General features: G+C 36.4%; 1 protein-coding gene across 1 annotated transcript in view; it reads left to right on the forward strand.

The window, feature by feature from the left end:
• DDX10 (DEAD-box helicase 10) overlaps positions 1-17,126 on the forward strand; it is a 258,945-nt gene that overhangs the window by 226,622 nt on the left and 15,197 nt on the right. Inside the window, exon 17 of the mRNA XM_012773746.2 lies at positions 5,070-5,206. Coding sequence (XP_012629200.2) covers positions 5,070-5,206 — 137 coding nt within the window. The remainder of the gene's footprint in view (positions 1-5,069; positions 5,207-17,126) is intronic.

Raw genomic sequence — 17,126 nt, forward strand, 5'->3', positions numbered from 1 at the left:
TCTCACAATTCTGGAGACTGGGAAGTCCAATTTCAAGGTGCTAGCAGATCTGGTATCTGGCGAGGGCCTGCTTATTGGTTTGCTGATGGCTGGCTTCTTGCTGTGTCCTCACATGGTGGAAAGAGAGCTAGTTAGTTCTCTGACCCCTCCTATTAAGGGCACTAACACCGTTCATAAAGGCTATACCCTCATGACCATCACATTGGCCTTAGAGTATCAACATATGAATTTTGGGGGGACACAAACATTGTTCATTGTAGTACCCGTGTTATCTAGAGTCCAGTTGATTCTCCCTACTTAACGTTTCTCATACTTCTTCCACTACCTTCATCTATCTCCCCTGCCACTTCATTGATTTCTTGTGTCTCACCTGGATTATTATAGTTTTAAAATTGATAATCTTTAACTGTTGTACCTTCCAACTACCTTTCTTATTGCCACATCTTTAAGGTACTAATTTAGTTAATTGCTTTCCTGCTAAAATGCTTAAATGGCTTCCCTTTCCTTACAGCAGTGAGTTTCTAGCCATGGTGTCCTAACACACTGACACATGTCACAATCAGTTGTGTGGTGATAGATGTATCAGAGAGTAGTCTTGCTCTGTCTCATGAAAATAAGTCCAAGAGGAGATAAAAATGAGGAAGGATGGTGCCATATATGTAAATTATCTTTTAAGTGATTCATGAAATCAAAAATGAAGACAGAGTGGCTGGAATGCCCATTTCCTTAACTACAGTATGTGGCTACAAGAGCATACTTCTAAACTAGGCCTTGCCAGAAAGATAAACATAGTACTTTTCTTCAGAATGTTTTCGTTGTGTTAATACTCTTTTCACTTAGTCACTTGTAGTTATGCTTTGTTTTTGTTGTAAATGTTAGTGGTTTGTTTGTTAATAAATTAAAGGTATTAGAGATCACATCATACTTCTCATAATACAGGTGTTATATATTTTACTTGTCATTAAATGACTGTAACATAGCATAGACAATATGGTAAGGCATCAACATTGCAATCATTCTGTAGGTCAGGAAATAGCGAGGCCTGAATGTTGTCAATTGCAAACATACTATTCATTTAAAAATAAATTTTTATTCTGAATTAGTATTCCCCTTCAAATAGATAAACATTTATATTGGAATATTGAGCTGAAGTTATTTACTAAGACTCCCCTTCTAATTTTTTTCTTTATTAAATTATACATGTTTTGTGAAGGCTACTTATAATGATTGCTAAAGGAGTATATTAAATGGTAGTATTAGGTGTTAATATAGTTGAAGTATTCAGGAAGAATACTTCAGTACTTCAACTATATTAACACCTAATTCTGCTTGAATACTTCATCCGTAGTATAGATCTCTAAACCAGCAGAGCAGCTAGAAATTAAGGGACTCCTTAGAGACAACCACAGGTAAGCCCAAATACGCCTAAGTCCTTGCTAAGTGCCACATTTCACAGGCGCAGAAGAGATTCATAGGAAACCATGCTAAGAAAAAAAAAAAAAGAAAAAGAAAACAGTTGTTGGAAGCCAACAGAGATAAACCAGCTGCTACCATGGTTTAAAGTTTACCATTTTGAATCCAGGCAACGTGACTGCCTACTAGAATACAGATTCATTAATCCTTAGAAAACATGGCAGAATTTAGTACTTATGTAGGATATATTATCTACAACATTCAGTTTCTTATAAAAATATTAACCATACAGTTAAACAGGAAGGTATAATCTATACTTAAGAAAAAGGCAATCAATAGAAACCAACTTGTAGCCTAGATTTGAATTTAGCAAAGACCTCAAGGCAGCTATTTTAAATATGTTCAAAGAATTAAAGGAAAATATGGTATCAATGAATAAACAGATGATCTGAGCAGAGTAATGGAAGCTATTCAAAAAATAAAAACAAGTAAACTTGGAAATCCTAGATTGAAAAGTATAATTACTGAAATAAAAAATTTGCTAGGTGGGCTCAAAAGCAATTTGGAAATGTCAGAGGAAAGGAACAGCAAACATGAAGACCCAGTAGAAATTGCTGTGTCCAAAGAACAGAAAAAAAAAAAAAGTGAGGAAAGATGAACAGAACCTGAGACCTGTGAAGTAGTCCAATCAATATACATGTGCTTGCAATCCTGAAAGGAGAGGTAAGAGAGGCATAAAAATATTTGAAGAGGCCGGGCGCTGTGGCTCACGCCTGTAATCCTAGCTCTTGGGAGGCCGAGGCGGGCGGATTGCTCAAGGTCAGGAGTTCAAAACCAGCCTGAGCAAGAGCGAGACCCCGTCTCTACTATAAATAGAAAGAAATTAATTGGCCAACTGATATATATATAAAAAATTAGCTGGGCATGGTGGTGCATGCCTGTAGTCCCAGCTACCTGGGAGGCTGAGGCAGAAGGATCACTCCAGCCCAGGAGTTTGAGGTTGCTGTGAGCTAGGCTGACGCCACGGCACTCACTCTAGCCTGGGCAACAAAGCGAGACTCTGTCTCAAAAAAAAAAAAAAAAAAAAATATTTGAAGAAATAGTGACTGAAAACTTCCAAGTTTAGTAACATAGACCTTAAGAAGCTTTCAGAGCCCCAAGAAGAGTGATACAGAAAAACCATTCCTAGTTACATACATTATAGTCTAACTGTTAAGATAAAAATTTTTGAAAGCAGCTAGAGGAAAATGATACTTGTTTACACTTCAAGGAAGACAACTGAAAGTATTTTTTGCTGATGATAATAATTTGAGCTTTTCAGAAAAAAAAAACTACTTTGGAAAACTTGTATTCATGAATCCTTCCTGATACTTAAAACGCTTTTTAAAAATGGCATTGGTAATATTAACAAATGGGATTTTAAAAAATATATAGTATAATGAAATGTGTCAACATTTGGAGAGCCACGTAAAGAGAATCTGCACAATTCAGTGAACAGGTATTTTCTAGGTTACCAATGCATGATGTTACAAAATAATTCACTGGTTAAAGACCCATTCAGAGTGCAAGGTAGACTAATGGATGTTAGTGTAACAAAGTACAAAATGTTCATTAATGTGGTTTCAGACTCTCCATTGCAACTACTCTTTAAGAAACTACCACTGGTCAAAGTTTGTTGTGGTATCGAAAGAGAATAATTGCAATTATCTGAAAAAGTTATGATATTACTCCTCCCTTTCCTAATTACCTATCTGTTAGAGGCTGGATTTTCTTTGTGTACTTCAACCAGAACAACTTATTGCAACAGATTGAATGCAGAGCAGAGTTGAGAGCTATCTTCTTTTAAGCCAGATAGTAAAGAGACTTGCAAAAATGTAAAATGACGATCTTTAATTTTTAGAAATTACAGCATTTTTAATAAAATGTGCTTTTTATGTTAATCTGTAGTGAATTAAGTGAATCAATATACTTTTTAAAATTATTACCTTTAATTTCTAATGCAGTAAATGTCAGATATTCTCCACATTAACAAAATTTCTTTGAAGTCCTCCATTCTTGTTAATTGTAAAAGTGTCCTGAGACCAAGAAGTTTGAGGACTCTTGAGTCTGCTCTGCCTCCACCTTCAGACAGCACATTCCTTTAAGAGCATCAGATTGGAAAATTGGAAATGTCTTGTAACCCAGGCGATTAGTGTTCTTGAGTATATCATGACATTCAGTTTTTGTTGATATCTTTGTTTATTTTCAAGTAGATGATAAAATATGCCATCAAGTGTTCTGCTTTCCACTTCTAAGGGCATCTTCTTCCCACCCTGATTTCTTTCCAGACCTTTTATTTTCACTGGGAGCTTTATCAGGAGAGCAATAAGGGACTTTTGCAGTGATGACTAATCCTTATTTTCTTTACTATTTCCCCCTTTTGTTATGTTTAGAGGTTTTCTAAGGGAGAGCTATTCAAAAAGTGTTAAAGGACTTCTGTAGTGAATAGCATAGCACAGTGGATAGCTATGAGTTGTTGAGTCCCTGGGAAAGACCATTAATCATTTGAAGTCAAAGAATTATTGAAGTTTGTCTGACTTGATGTGAAGAATAATTATAAAGATGATAACGGAGAGAAACTTATCCTGAATTTATTTTTATAGTCTTATAATTTTCTGTTAAACGCATGTGTCATTGCTTATTTGAGTTTATCTACTAGGTGGGAAAACCTATCTATAAGAATTAAACTTGTTATAAGTGTTGTTCATAGCATAAATGTATAGTAACCTTAACATTGGATTACTTTGTTCTTTGACAAAAATAAATTAACCACCAAAAGCCAAAATAAAATTAAAAAAAAACCCACCTGCCTATGTATTTGCACGAAACTGAATAGATCTCAACTTCTTCCATGTATTCCCCTCCCACACATTATTGCTTTTCCCATTTCATGGTGTTCCTCCCCTTTTCCTATGTTCTCAGTGACTTTATACTTACATATGAATTTAGGAGACCCCTCACTATAAACTTGTACAGGTCCGATTGTTTTTTAAGATTTAGATTATTATGGTCATAAAATTAGACAAATGTTACTGTATTCTTGCTTCTGGTCTTTTATATTTTCACCTACTATTTTTGGTAGTTTTGAAACTTATGTGTATGGACACGAGCACTAAAACAACTTTACATATATATTTCTTTTAATTTTTATTTTCTGGATGTATGGGGTTTTGCTATGTTGCCAAGGCTGGAGTGCGGTGGCTATTCATAGGCGTGATCATTGCACACTACAGTCTCCAGCTACTGGGCTGAAGTGATCCTCTTGCTTCAGCCTCCCAAGTAGCTGGGACTACAGGAGTATGCCAGAGCACCCAGCTTTATTTCTCTGATAATTGAGTTATATGGAAATAATAAACCAAACGATGTTCACCTATATTGAATTTAATGGACTTAATAGTGATTTACTTTCTGAATCATATTTAATTTTTAATGATATGCATTTTCTTTCTGTTTGCAAATGGTTATGTTTCTAAAAGTCACATAAAGGCCTTTATCAGAATAGAAGGCTTCTAATTTGAGGATGCCAATTAGAAGGGTGTCTATTTGAGTCTAGAAATAAGACCTGATTATTAATTAACTTGACTTCTTAAAGCACAATTTCCCTTGTATTTTCTTAGGCCAAAGATGAAGAGGAAGCTTTTCTGGATTGGAGTGATGATGATGATGATGGGTTTGATCCAAGCACTCTTCCAGATCCAGATAAGTACAGAAGCTCTGAAGAATCAGATAGTGAAGATATGGAAAATAAAATTAGGTATGTTTTTACCTTTGTTATCAAGCTCATACTTAATACCCACATGAGTCTTTTAATGAATCTAAGATATGTTACTGAAAATACTACTACAAGAGATTTTTTTTTTTTTAACCTTTACTAATATCCTGGAAAATTCTGCTGTGTTTTCTTACTCATTTTGCCTGTAGGTTGTTATACCAATATCTCATGCTTTTCTGATCATGTCAGGGGCTTTTTATTATTATAATCCCTGTTAACAGATGTAAGTGTGATGTGAGTTGTTTTCTGTTTTATTTCTCTCTCATCTCTCTGAGTCCTTTATGCTTAAGTATTTGATGTACTAAGGTATGTTCAGTGCAAACGGTGGCAAGATTTTATTTTGATTCACTGTTAAAAGGATTCTATTGAGAGTGCTGTTAAAAATTGTCCCTAAATTTTAAAAAAAAAAAGGTTATACTTTCACATTTCTTTTTTTTAGAATTAAGTAACAAATAATATAATGGAAAACTTCTACATAAACAACCCTTAACAAATTCTTTCAATTTAAAATCTGTTCGTTTGCTATCTGTAATCTATTTGCTACCATGCCCAAAACAAATGAAATGTGATGCATTGAATTACTTGCTCAGCATTTGTTTTCAGAGTACCATGTATTAGATTAAATTAAGATTCTATTGATTTGAAAGTTGAGGACATTGAACTTCATGGATATTCCAAACCAATGAGCCTGTTTAGGCAGAAGGGAGGTACTAGTGACAGATAAAGTTAATGTAATTGAAGGAAAGAAGAAGCTTGATGGAAACCTTGAAGGTGAAGCCCAGGGAGTTTAAAGTTAGAGAAATAGGCCAGAGAGGACTATAATTTGTTTTCAAATTAGAACAGCACAATGAAAAGGTCTGAAAGATTATCCTCCTAGGAGAAAACTTTATAGGGAGACAGAGTTGCTCTCCATTTGAATTTTGTGCTCATTTAAACATTGTATTATTTTGTAATAATAAAATTCACTTATAAAAAATACAGTCTTCCCAGGTGATGCTAGAAACGTGAATTTGCTATTGGACAATTAGGTGGTAAACATACTGGTTTTATCATAGGTTTAGACTCTTGGTAGTGGACATATTTGCTTTACCACCACAAGAGGCACCACTGGTAAAAACAGTTTGGGATTTAGAAAAATATATAAATGTTTCTTCCATAAAGGTTAAGTAATTTAGGTTCAGGGCATATTCCTAATGATTAGAAATTGACCTCTAAGAGTAAACACACATATTCTGCTTCAAAAAGTTCTCTGTTGTACATGTCCAAGACCTAGATGAACTATCAGTATGGGCAAGTTTGCGGCCCCTTATGTTCCCATATAAATATCTCTCTGGCAGAGTGGTTTATGGGATCTGTATTTTGGTAGATGTGATTTAACTTAACACATACAACTTTAATAGCATTAACTTCCAAATGTTTCTGTGTAATTTGACTCTTAGAGGGAGCATTAATTGGTTCTTACAGTTCTGTAGTGATATTTTGCATATCTGTCTAACATATCTTTCAAAGATAGTCAACCTTTGAAACCACTGGCAGAATGTCAGCAGTCCTGCATCTGATTCATATGGGTTTTTAATTATAGTTTCTGGGTCACTTTTCATCTGTGTACAGCAGACATTTCATTTCATACCCTCGGAGTGACATTTTCCTGCTATTACCTAGTTAATATAATTTGTTCTCTAATATTTTCCTGTTTTTCATCCTCTTAATTAGCCTGTAAGTTCTTTGTAGCTAGAAATTGTCTTTATGTTTTTGGTTGTGTATTTTGTTTGTTTGTTTTTGTACCAACATGGCTCCAGCCTCTATTCTACCCCCAGTATTAATGTCCTGGGCACAGAGAGGACTCTGAAATATTTGAATTGATTAATTGATTGATGAAGGAGATTTATAGGGTTAAAAAAGCTAAGTATAATTATAAGAGGCTATAAAATTGGTCCTAACAATTTGACTGATACAAGATGACAGACTATAGATATTTGGAGAGTTGAAAGAAACAAGTTCAGATAGTGTAAAGGATATGAACAAGAAAGTAGGAGTATCTTCAGAGATGCCAAAGCATCTTAAAGACAAGCATTCAAATGGAAAATATGTAAGCATTATGTGAAAATTAAAACAGTTTAATTTCAGGCATGGCTAATAACTCTGCATTAGCTGAGATTGAAATTAGTCAACTTCTTTTAAACTGAAGAAGAATTGTCTCTTGTCAAAGAGGATATCAACAAGAGCTTTATTACTAACTAACATGAAGGATTTTATTCCTTTAGCCTGTGGTCCCAGTCCCTGGCCTATGGCCTGTTAGGAGCTGGGGCTGCACAGCAGGAGTTGAGTGGTGGACCAGCAGTGAAGCTTCATCTGTGTTTACAGCCGCTCCCCGTCGCTGGCATCATGCCTGAGCTCCACCCCTCCCCTCTGTCCGTGGAAAAATTGTCTTTCATGAAACTGGTCCCTGGTGCCAAAAAGGTTGGGAACTACTGCCTTTAGCATATTTAAGGGCTTCCCTGGCAGTTTTGCTTTTTATCTATGAACATAGAGATTATCTAATTCAAGCCTCTCTTCTTATAGATGAAGAAACCAAGGCTTTAAGGGAGAAAATAATTCATAGGAATAGATCAGTGTGATGATCTTTGTAAATCAAACTGATTCCCTAGTCCTAATATTTCAATTAAGAGTTGTATAGAATTACTCCTGCATTGAGAGGTAGTTCAGGAAGACTGAAGACAAATTTAATGTCATTTGACTGAAGACCCGTATCCATGGACTGACAATAGGATAGATTTGATTAAAGCATAGTTTCCCACCCTCAGGAATATCGACATATTCTGGCCCAGGTAATTCTTTGTTGAAGGGGGAGGCTGTAGGCTGTTTAGCATAATCCCTGGCCTCTACCAATGGCAAGCCTATCCCTCCCAGGCGGGACAAACAAAAATGTCTTCAGACAGTGCCAGGTATCCCCAGGAAAGCAAATCGCCCACAGTTGAGAGCCACTGGATTAGACCCTGGATGTCAGATACATGTTAAAAGTGCTTAATTTCCCCTGTCCCTCATTCAGGGTAGGCTTTTTCTATATTTCTTTCTGTTTAGCCTAAGCAATCTGTCTCAACACAGCCTCTGTCACTTGGAATTGGTATATAAGATAAAACCAGTTTGCCATTCCTGGGCTAGAAGGCAGGATTTAGGATAAGTTGCAAGTAGCAGCCTACATGAATAATTTCTATTTATACTTCAGTTTCAATTTTTCTCCCTTTTTTCTTGTTTAAAATTACCTCAATGGTAATGAATCAAGATATATGTAAACTAAAACCAAAATTGTTTTAGATAAAGTGTTCAGAAAATAGTAATTAGGATCTCATTACATTAGAATTTTGAGAATAACAGTTGCTGCTGCTACTGTTCACAATTATAGCACCAGTGTAGTTTTCTTTGTTCTTCCAGTTTGGCTGCATCTTCTTTTTTTCTTGCCCCTCATAAGCTATATGACTATATGCTAAAAGTTTGTGATGTCAGCTTTGGGGGATCCTCCTGGCATGTTCATAGGATTTACTCACTGCATTTTTTCCCACCTGCTCAGTAATTGTGGCAACAGCTGGTGCTCCAGCGTTTTGGTCATCCTCACTCTCCCAGCAGGTTATTCTCTAGGTATAAACTTAGTATCTTCAGAGATGAGTTCACTCTTATGGGACTGGATATTCCAATTAGAAAGTAGCTATTAGTCCCAAACCAACTAGCACAAGCTGGTTTCTTTGAAAGTTCCCTCTGGGTATTTCTTTTCCATTCACTATTTTGATACCCATAAATATTCAACATGAGTGATGCTTTTGTCTCTCCACATAGAAAGACATTGTCGATAGGAAATAGGCAATGGAGAGCTAGATTTAGTGGAGAATGACTGAATTTGGGGTCAATAGTTCCTCCTTAGGGAGGTCTGACAGGGTTTTAAAGAGTTTGTACTTCTGTCTTCTCTGCTCAGGGCACAGCTGCAGTAGAATTTAAATTCTCAGCCCTCTGTAGAATTATCTCTAGCACTGAGATTCCAAGGGGATTCTGATATGCCAGTCTCAACTCTTTAGTTAGCATGACAAAAAAAAGATCTCTTATAATGTGATCCCAGGGGCAATGAAAATTGTGTGACTTTGAATTCCTTTTAAGGAGCTTTAAGAATGCTGCCATGAATAGCTTAATTTTTCATACAGAAGGAGTCGGGGCCAGCTGTCTGAAGTCCATTTGAGGATCTTGGCTATTTTTTGGCCACAGGATAGAAGGGAGAGCTTGCTTTGATGTTCTCTGGTTTCTTTCCTCATCTTCATCTGTCTTACAGATTAGTCCAGGCTATGTTTTACTCTGTGGCTTTCTTTCATCTCTCATTCCTGCTATGAAACTTGTAGAACTAGCATAGGTAGAAATTAATAGAAGAGATTAGGATTTGTTGTTATTATTGTTATTAAAATAGAGACAGAACTATTTGGTAGGAAAACCTAGCTCTTTGTTTCAGTGGATTTTGTGACATCATAGAATTCATTGGTCTGCTGGGACCCAGAATCTTGTGTTCGTGTCTCCAGTAATCTTTAAGATTTTTGTACCTTTTAGGAAAAAGACGTCAAATGTCACAACTGCCTTTGGGATCATTAATGGCTTTTCATTTCAAACAATCTATATAATGTAGTTATACTGCTTTCACAATCAAAATATTTTTGAAAGCTTCTATATGTAGTGCCAAGAAATCAAGTAAGAACCTTCTGCAATATTTAAATCATATTCTACTCATTTACTAGTTAAAAATACCCACTTGATCCGTTAGCCTCTGGCTTGTCATATTTCTTCCATCCATTCTTTCAACCACCAATGTTTTGGTACCTATCATGTGGCAGGCATAGTGAGTGCAGGTGCAGAGGATAAAATATTCAACAACAACAAAAATACCTTTTCTGCTTTCACAGAGCTTTTAATTCAGTGGGGTTTACAGATAGCTAAGAAAGCAATTATCAAACTGTGTGGTGGGTTGGTGTGTGGTTTGGGCAGTGGGGAATAGAGTGGATGGAGGATGAGCATGGAGAGCTCATAAGTGATGGGCCTAACCTGGGCCTGGTGGAAGAACTTCCTGAAGGGAGTGATGTCTAAGCTAAACCTGAATTAAGTTTGTCTTCCTGAGGGGAGTTGGGAGGATAAATTGCCCTTCTAAAGAGTGTGGCCTTTGAAGTGAGACAAAAGTGTCTTTAGCTGTATTCTAATTAAGCTCAATAAAATTGTTCCTTTTAGCTGTGCTTTACAAGCTGAGAGATTTGGCTCTGAGCATGTAATGTAAGATTAATTTTTGTATATCTAGTAGCATTTATCATGTTTGGTTTATGGCCATCTTCATGTGAATTGTTAATGGTGTGAAAATTTGCAAAGTATTGAATGCAATGAAAAAGAAACAGCTGGATGTTCCAGATATTCATTATCCAGTCAAACTAAGTTTTAATATTTATAATCTTAACCTTTTTCAAACAAAAAATGGAAAGAGAAAAAGGTAGTGGTTAGATTCTTACTACTTTATATTAATCTTTGCTTTGCAGACTACAGTGTCTAAGTAAAGAATTGTTGTATGTGGTGTAGGGTGCTTGGTAGATTATTTTAGGTGGCATAAGACCAATTACATCTATAATTTGTACTGAAGCTGCTGTCACAATTTAAACATAACTTCCTTTTCCTGTACAGAGTGAACTTATCCACATCTAATATAATTAACTGTTCTTTTTACCTATTCTTACACAGCTCTGAATCAAAAAAAGACCGATTAAAGGTTTTTGGTCTGTATGTTTGTTCTTTTGTTTGTAGTTTTTTTGGTTTTGTTTTTAAAAAGCCGATTCCATATTAATTTTCTGGCTCTTGAGTGACCTTGTCTGTCTTCAAAAATGATCTCTTATATAAGGTAGATGAACTACTTTAACCTCTCCAGTTTTTTCTAGTGTTAAGTTTTGTGACATCTTTTCACTGTTTTGCTTAGCAACTGTTCTTCTAAGACTTTATGGTCAGCTTTATAGTATGTGGAAGACTTTTCACATTCCAAGAAACCATTTTCATTTCTTTGTTTTTGGTTGGGGCTGAGTGTGGGCACATGATATATTTTATATAACACATATTTTATATAAATTTTAATGATGTTACATATAGGGGATGATTCTTTTTTAGCTTTTTCTTCCCAGTCCAGGTAATTGTTTTAAAAAATACTATTGACCACAGTCTCCACTTACTTGAACCTCTACTTGGTGAATCGAGTTGTAGGTGGCAGATGTAGAAAGGTCAGTGTAATGATATATTGACTGTATTGTATGTGTTTGCCACTCTTTGCTTTTACTCTTTTTAACTTAAGGAGGCTTATCCCCCATTCTAATGTGCCTATAAGCTTTCAAGAGAGAACCTCAATCATCTCTTCTTTGTTAAACATTTGAAAATAAGAACATCTGGAGTAACTTTCAGGGCAGATTCTTGGGGTAGGGGTAAGGAAAGGCAAAATTATTTCTCTTGGGACTCTTAGGGAAAAGTTGTTACACATTGAGGAAGCAGGGTGTTGTTTCCTGGGGTGAGGGTTGGGTTGAGATGGGAAGGTGTACTATGAGAAATTTTGGGTTTAAGAAGCTACTCTTCTGACCTTCCTTGAAGTTTCAGTTTTTACCCTGTATTTTCTACTCTGTTATTTAGTCAATCATTGTATAACTGCTGCTTGATGACAGTTGTGAGTTTGTCATTTTTCAGAAGTGCCAAAATCTCTAAAATGATGAATGAATGGCTTAGGATGCCATGAGACAAAGATGAGATCGCCCTTGCTAGTAGGGTTCCTTTGGCGGCTGCCTTAACTCTAGTACAACACAACTTTGTTTTCACTATTCCATTGAGAATGGCTTTTTTGGGGGACCATCCTTTTTTTCATTTCACATTGCTTCATGTAGAATACATTCATGCCTAATAGCTGCATAACATCCTATCACTTAGTTACACCATATTTTCCTTATCCACCTCCCCTTTTAGAATTCATGCTAAGATTTTGGTTGTTTTGTTTGGTTTTATTTTGTTTTTGCCATTATAAATTATTCTTTAATGGGCAGCTTTGTTGAAGACTAGGCTTTCTTTCTGTAAAAGTCATTTGAAGGACTAACGAAGACTGAGACTGAACTGTGAGGCTTCATTTTGCCAGATAGCTGGAACATTGGGGGCATGCTTGGGTAGGTGATACTCTTGAATATTGAAAACTAATCAGGGAAAGTAGTTTGAGAGAGAAGCCGATGTGTTTCTGGGGAGCACAAAATGTTCTACACGCAGATTAGTTGAGAGGAAAATGCATAGCATAAACCCAACTTGTGTGGTGTTTAAATTTCTTTTTAAATCTGGGAGAAGAGAGATAATTATATCCTCTAAATTGCTGCAGAGCAGGGATTCTTAACCTGGACTCTGGATAAACTTTAGAGGAATCCCGAACGTTTTGAAATTGTACGCAAAGTGATAGTGTGGGTATGCAGGCAGCTTAGATGCTTGCATGCATTCACCTGGGGAGGGGCTCATAACTTTTCACTGAATTCTCAAGTGGGTTTATGGACAAAAAAACCACACAGAGATTGGGGCCAAAACTTTTTGCCAGTCCCAAATAACGTTGTGCATGTTTTATAGAAGGGAACAAGTACGTGGAGTAGTGGTGTGTTGTGCAGTCTCCGCCGTCTATTTCCTTCTCACCACCCAACCTTTTCTGATTATTAGAATTCTGATCTAAGAGGACATTTTTTTTCACCTCTCCTCTTGCAGTTGTTTGTAATGAACTCTGAGCCAATCAGTCTTTTCTTACACGAAATTGTTTTTATAAATTTGTTTTTAGTACTGAGCAGCTAGAACAGAGACATTAAGGATGTGATACATTTTCACTACCAATTCTATATGCGGTAGCCTTTGCTGTCAGAAGGAAGCAGAGCAGATTTTATGGAATGTACTGCAGTAATTAATCTTCATTAGGACTGTTGCCATGGCCTTATAAATTAAAATTTATGATAAGGGGAAAAGTCTCTGGCACACCATGTTTGAATACCAAAGTGCCAGTACTTAAGGATAGTGTAAAGATTTCTGAGAATATTTTAGAGGAGCACAAACTCATTTATTAGCTTTAAATTATTTATGAAAAAGTCCAAGCTGCATTTATTGATATGAATGCCAGAAGGAGAGTTTTACACAAATAGGGACCCAAACTGGGCTCTCAGGTGCTGAACTGTCGGCTCTCACAATAGCTTTCCACGGCCAATTTAGCAGCATGTTTTAAAAGGACACCCAAGGGTTCGGCGTAAGGGGGTATTCACTGTTCTCCACCTCTGAACACCCACCCACCCTCGGCTTCCTTACAGCTAGTTCAGTCTGCGGTTTCACCTGATTTCTTTCCTTTGCATTCCAAAAAAAGAGAAGAAAAGGTGAGAGGTTGAAATGCTGCACAGACCTCATAATAAAGGGAATGTGTTTTCTTCAAGCAGTTCCTTGTCCTGGCTTTTGTTAGATTTCTGAATAGGTTTATGTAGTGATGTTGATCCCTGATTTTATATTAACACATGCAAACTCACACACCCCTAATTGTACCTGAGTAAGTGCAGCCGCTACAGAAGCTAGGAGCTCTAACATGAGGCATCAAGGTACTTTCTGGCTACAAAGTCTCTTCTAGAGTCAGGCTTATAGAATCCCCATGATTTCAGTTGCTATTTTATAACTTAATTATTGGAACTGCCTGCCGCATCCTTGGAAGTTTAGTACTCACTCTACTACATTGTGTTTCTGTAAGGTACTACTTCCAGCAAGAGAGAAGTTGACAGGTGTTCCCAGAGGATCTTTTTCTTCTGTGATGCCTTGGCCACAGTCATATCAGTCAACTCTTAGAAAATTCTTGAGGCTTAGTGTAGTGGTTCTGATTGCAATGTTCTTGCAGCCCAGGGGATGGGGTTTCTGGGTTATAGAGGCCATTCTGATCTTTTTTTGTTGGATTTAATAGACACATCATTTATTTAAAGTGTTCGTTTACCGGTGAGTGATCTGACTATTCATGGCAGGTACCAGTGATTACTTTCCTCTTCTTGTTGTAAGAAGAGGAAAGTCCAACCCCAACCCCTTTGCCCAACCCCTTCCCACACTTGTAAGTCTGTTGGCTAAAGCTTCCTAAGAGCCAGAGAGGAAATTTAAAGCCAAGTGGAATAAAACCTAGGAGTTCCCTCTACATGGAAAAATGTATCAGTGAGTCAGTCTCTCTTCCTTTTTGCTTTTCTCTATCAATATATAGGAATTTAAATTGTATCTGATCCTGGCAGGATGTTCTCAGAAGCATCTGTATGACAAAAATAGTTGCTCTAGCAGGTGCAAGACATGAATTACACAAGGTTCCAGGAACCAAGAGACTGAATGTCTTGCCCACATGCACCACTGCTTATGTTTTTGGAATATTGAGCTACGTACTAGATTATGGTAAACTTTATAATATGAGGAGATGCAGGAGTTTTGTGAAATTAAGTCTGTGTTAGAACAAAGACAGGCTTAAGGGGAAAACTGGATTTCAGGATCAGAAAGACCTGGGTTTGAATCTTTCTTTTATAAGTTATGGACCTTGGATAAGTTACTTAATTTCTCTGACCCTCAGTTTTCTTCATCAGTCAAATGAAGATAATTCTTACCTTGCAAGGTTATTGTGAAGATCTAATGCAAGTATAAAGAAAGCAAAATATGACACAGAATAGGGTCGTTAATATATGTTAATCATCTTAATTACTAAAAGCAAAACTGATAGGAGTTTTTAAATGAGTATATACAGTAAGAATAAAATTTGTCCTCTGGGATATCTGCTTGTCATTATCTTCTTTATCAAAATCATTCATTAAGCCCTAGATAGTGTCAGGTCCTATAATCAAACAGTCTGCAAAAATATCCTACATCCTGAGTTGAAATGCATGATATAGTAAAAATAATGCCATGTAACACATCCTATTCAACATCTGGGTAGAAAGTCCATATTACCAAATCAGAGTGTGAGAAGTGCCTTTACCAGTCTGTTCTCTTTGGACATTTCCATTGTACAGGCATTCAGTAAACTTCGAGTCTAGTCTGTGCCTACCCCCGAGAATAATAAAGAAGAGAGATTCATCCCAGCCTTCACAGAGCTTACACTCCAGTGAGAGAGACAGACCATAAGGAAATAAACGAATAGTAAACAAGGGGTGAAAGGACCTTGAACTCGAAAGCAATAACTGATGTTCAAGGAATTGGGAGAGTTCATTTTAGCTGAGTTGGTCAGGAAACCCTCTTTGAGGCGAGATCTGAAGAATTATTGGAAGCCTTCTCTGTAAAGGAGTGATTCATCCTACTTGTCTAATCATGGTTTGCATTGGCACTTATTAAAATTCAAATATTTACCCTAGTAGCCGAATCATGATTGTATAGTTGTGTGTATTCCTGTTGGAGGAGATTCCTCGGCTGCTTTTTATCCCTTTATTTTTCCACCCATGTGTCTATTCTGACTGTGATACCAGCTTCATGAAAAGTGATGAGTGTAGGAAACAGCTACAATTTTAGTCTATAAAGGGGCAACTCAGTAGAAAGGCATAAGCCAGAATTAAAGTTCATGAGAATGGGAAAGTGAAATTGAGATGGTCTGAGTTCTCTAAATGAAGACTACTGGAAAGGTAACTCAGGTTACATGTTAAAGGAGCATGTATTTCTTTGGAGATAAAAAGAGAAAACTCTGGTGTATTTTTATTGCTTAACTAATTAAGTTGTATGTTGGATGGTATGTTAACTCATTTGAACTATACAGGGTTTTTTTACCTTTTTTTTAAGTTTTAATTTTATAGTAAAAATTGTTTGAGAAGTACAGAGTTCTCATACCCCGGCAGTTTCCCGTTACTAACATCTTGCCTTAGTGTGGTTTATTTGTTACAATTGATGAACCAATATTGATGCATTATTAACTAAAGTCCATAGTTTACATAAAGGTTCACTTTTTGTTTTGTATATCCTATGGGTTTTCACAGAAATGAATAATGACATGCGTCCATCATTACAGTATCATGCAGAATAGTCTCAGTACTCTGAAAATTCTGTGTTCTGCCTATTTATACCTTCCCTCCCTCCCTGCCTCCCTCTGAACCCGTGGCAACCACTGGTCTTCTTACTGTTTTGCCTTTTCTAGAGTGACATATGGTTGGAATCATATAGTATATAGCCTTTTCAGATTGACTTCTTTCACTTAGCAATATGTTTTTAAGGTTCCTCCATGTCTTTTTGTGTCTTAGTAGCTCATTTCTTTTTATCACTGAATAATATTCCACTGTATGGATATGTCACAGGTTTTTCATCTATTGAAAGACATTTTTGGTTGCTTTCACGTTTTGGCAATTATGAATAAAGCTGCTATAAATATTCATGTGCAGGTTTTTGTGTGGTAATAAGTTTTCAGCTCCTTTGGGTAGATACCAAGGGACATGACTGCTGGATCGCATGGTAAGAATGTATTTAGTTTTACAACAAACTGCCTAACTATCTTCAAAGGTGGCTGTATCATTTTGCATTCCCGCCAGCAATGAATGAAAACTCTTTTTGCTCCATAGCCCTGTGGGTTCTTAGGTTTTAGAATTTTTATAGTTTAAAGAAAACTGTTTTTAACTTTTAAAATGTAATAGACCATGACAATAATGTGGCTTGTTTTTTTCAGATTTGGGTTAAATCTTATTCTACCAAACATGAAATTCTAGCTTAGCATAGCCCTTCCTTATGAACTGTTGGGGAACTGTCTTCCCGTCTACTCAAAGCTAAGGTTCTTCCTTGAGATAAAGCTAATAATATAGTTAATAAAAGCATCAAAGACTATTGTTGCTTGCTGAGGACCGTCATCTAATGGGGACCCAGGATGTCTCTT

This window comes from Microcebus murinus, chromosome 4, assembly GCF_040939455.1.
Source record: "Microcebus murinus isolate Inina chromosome 4, M.murinus_Inina_mat1.0, whole genome shotgun sequence".
In the NCBI taxonomy this organism is placed as follows: Eukaryota; Metazoa; Chordata; class Mammalia; order Primates; family Cheirogaleidae; genus Microcebus; species Microcebus murinus.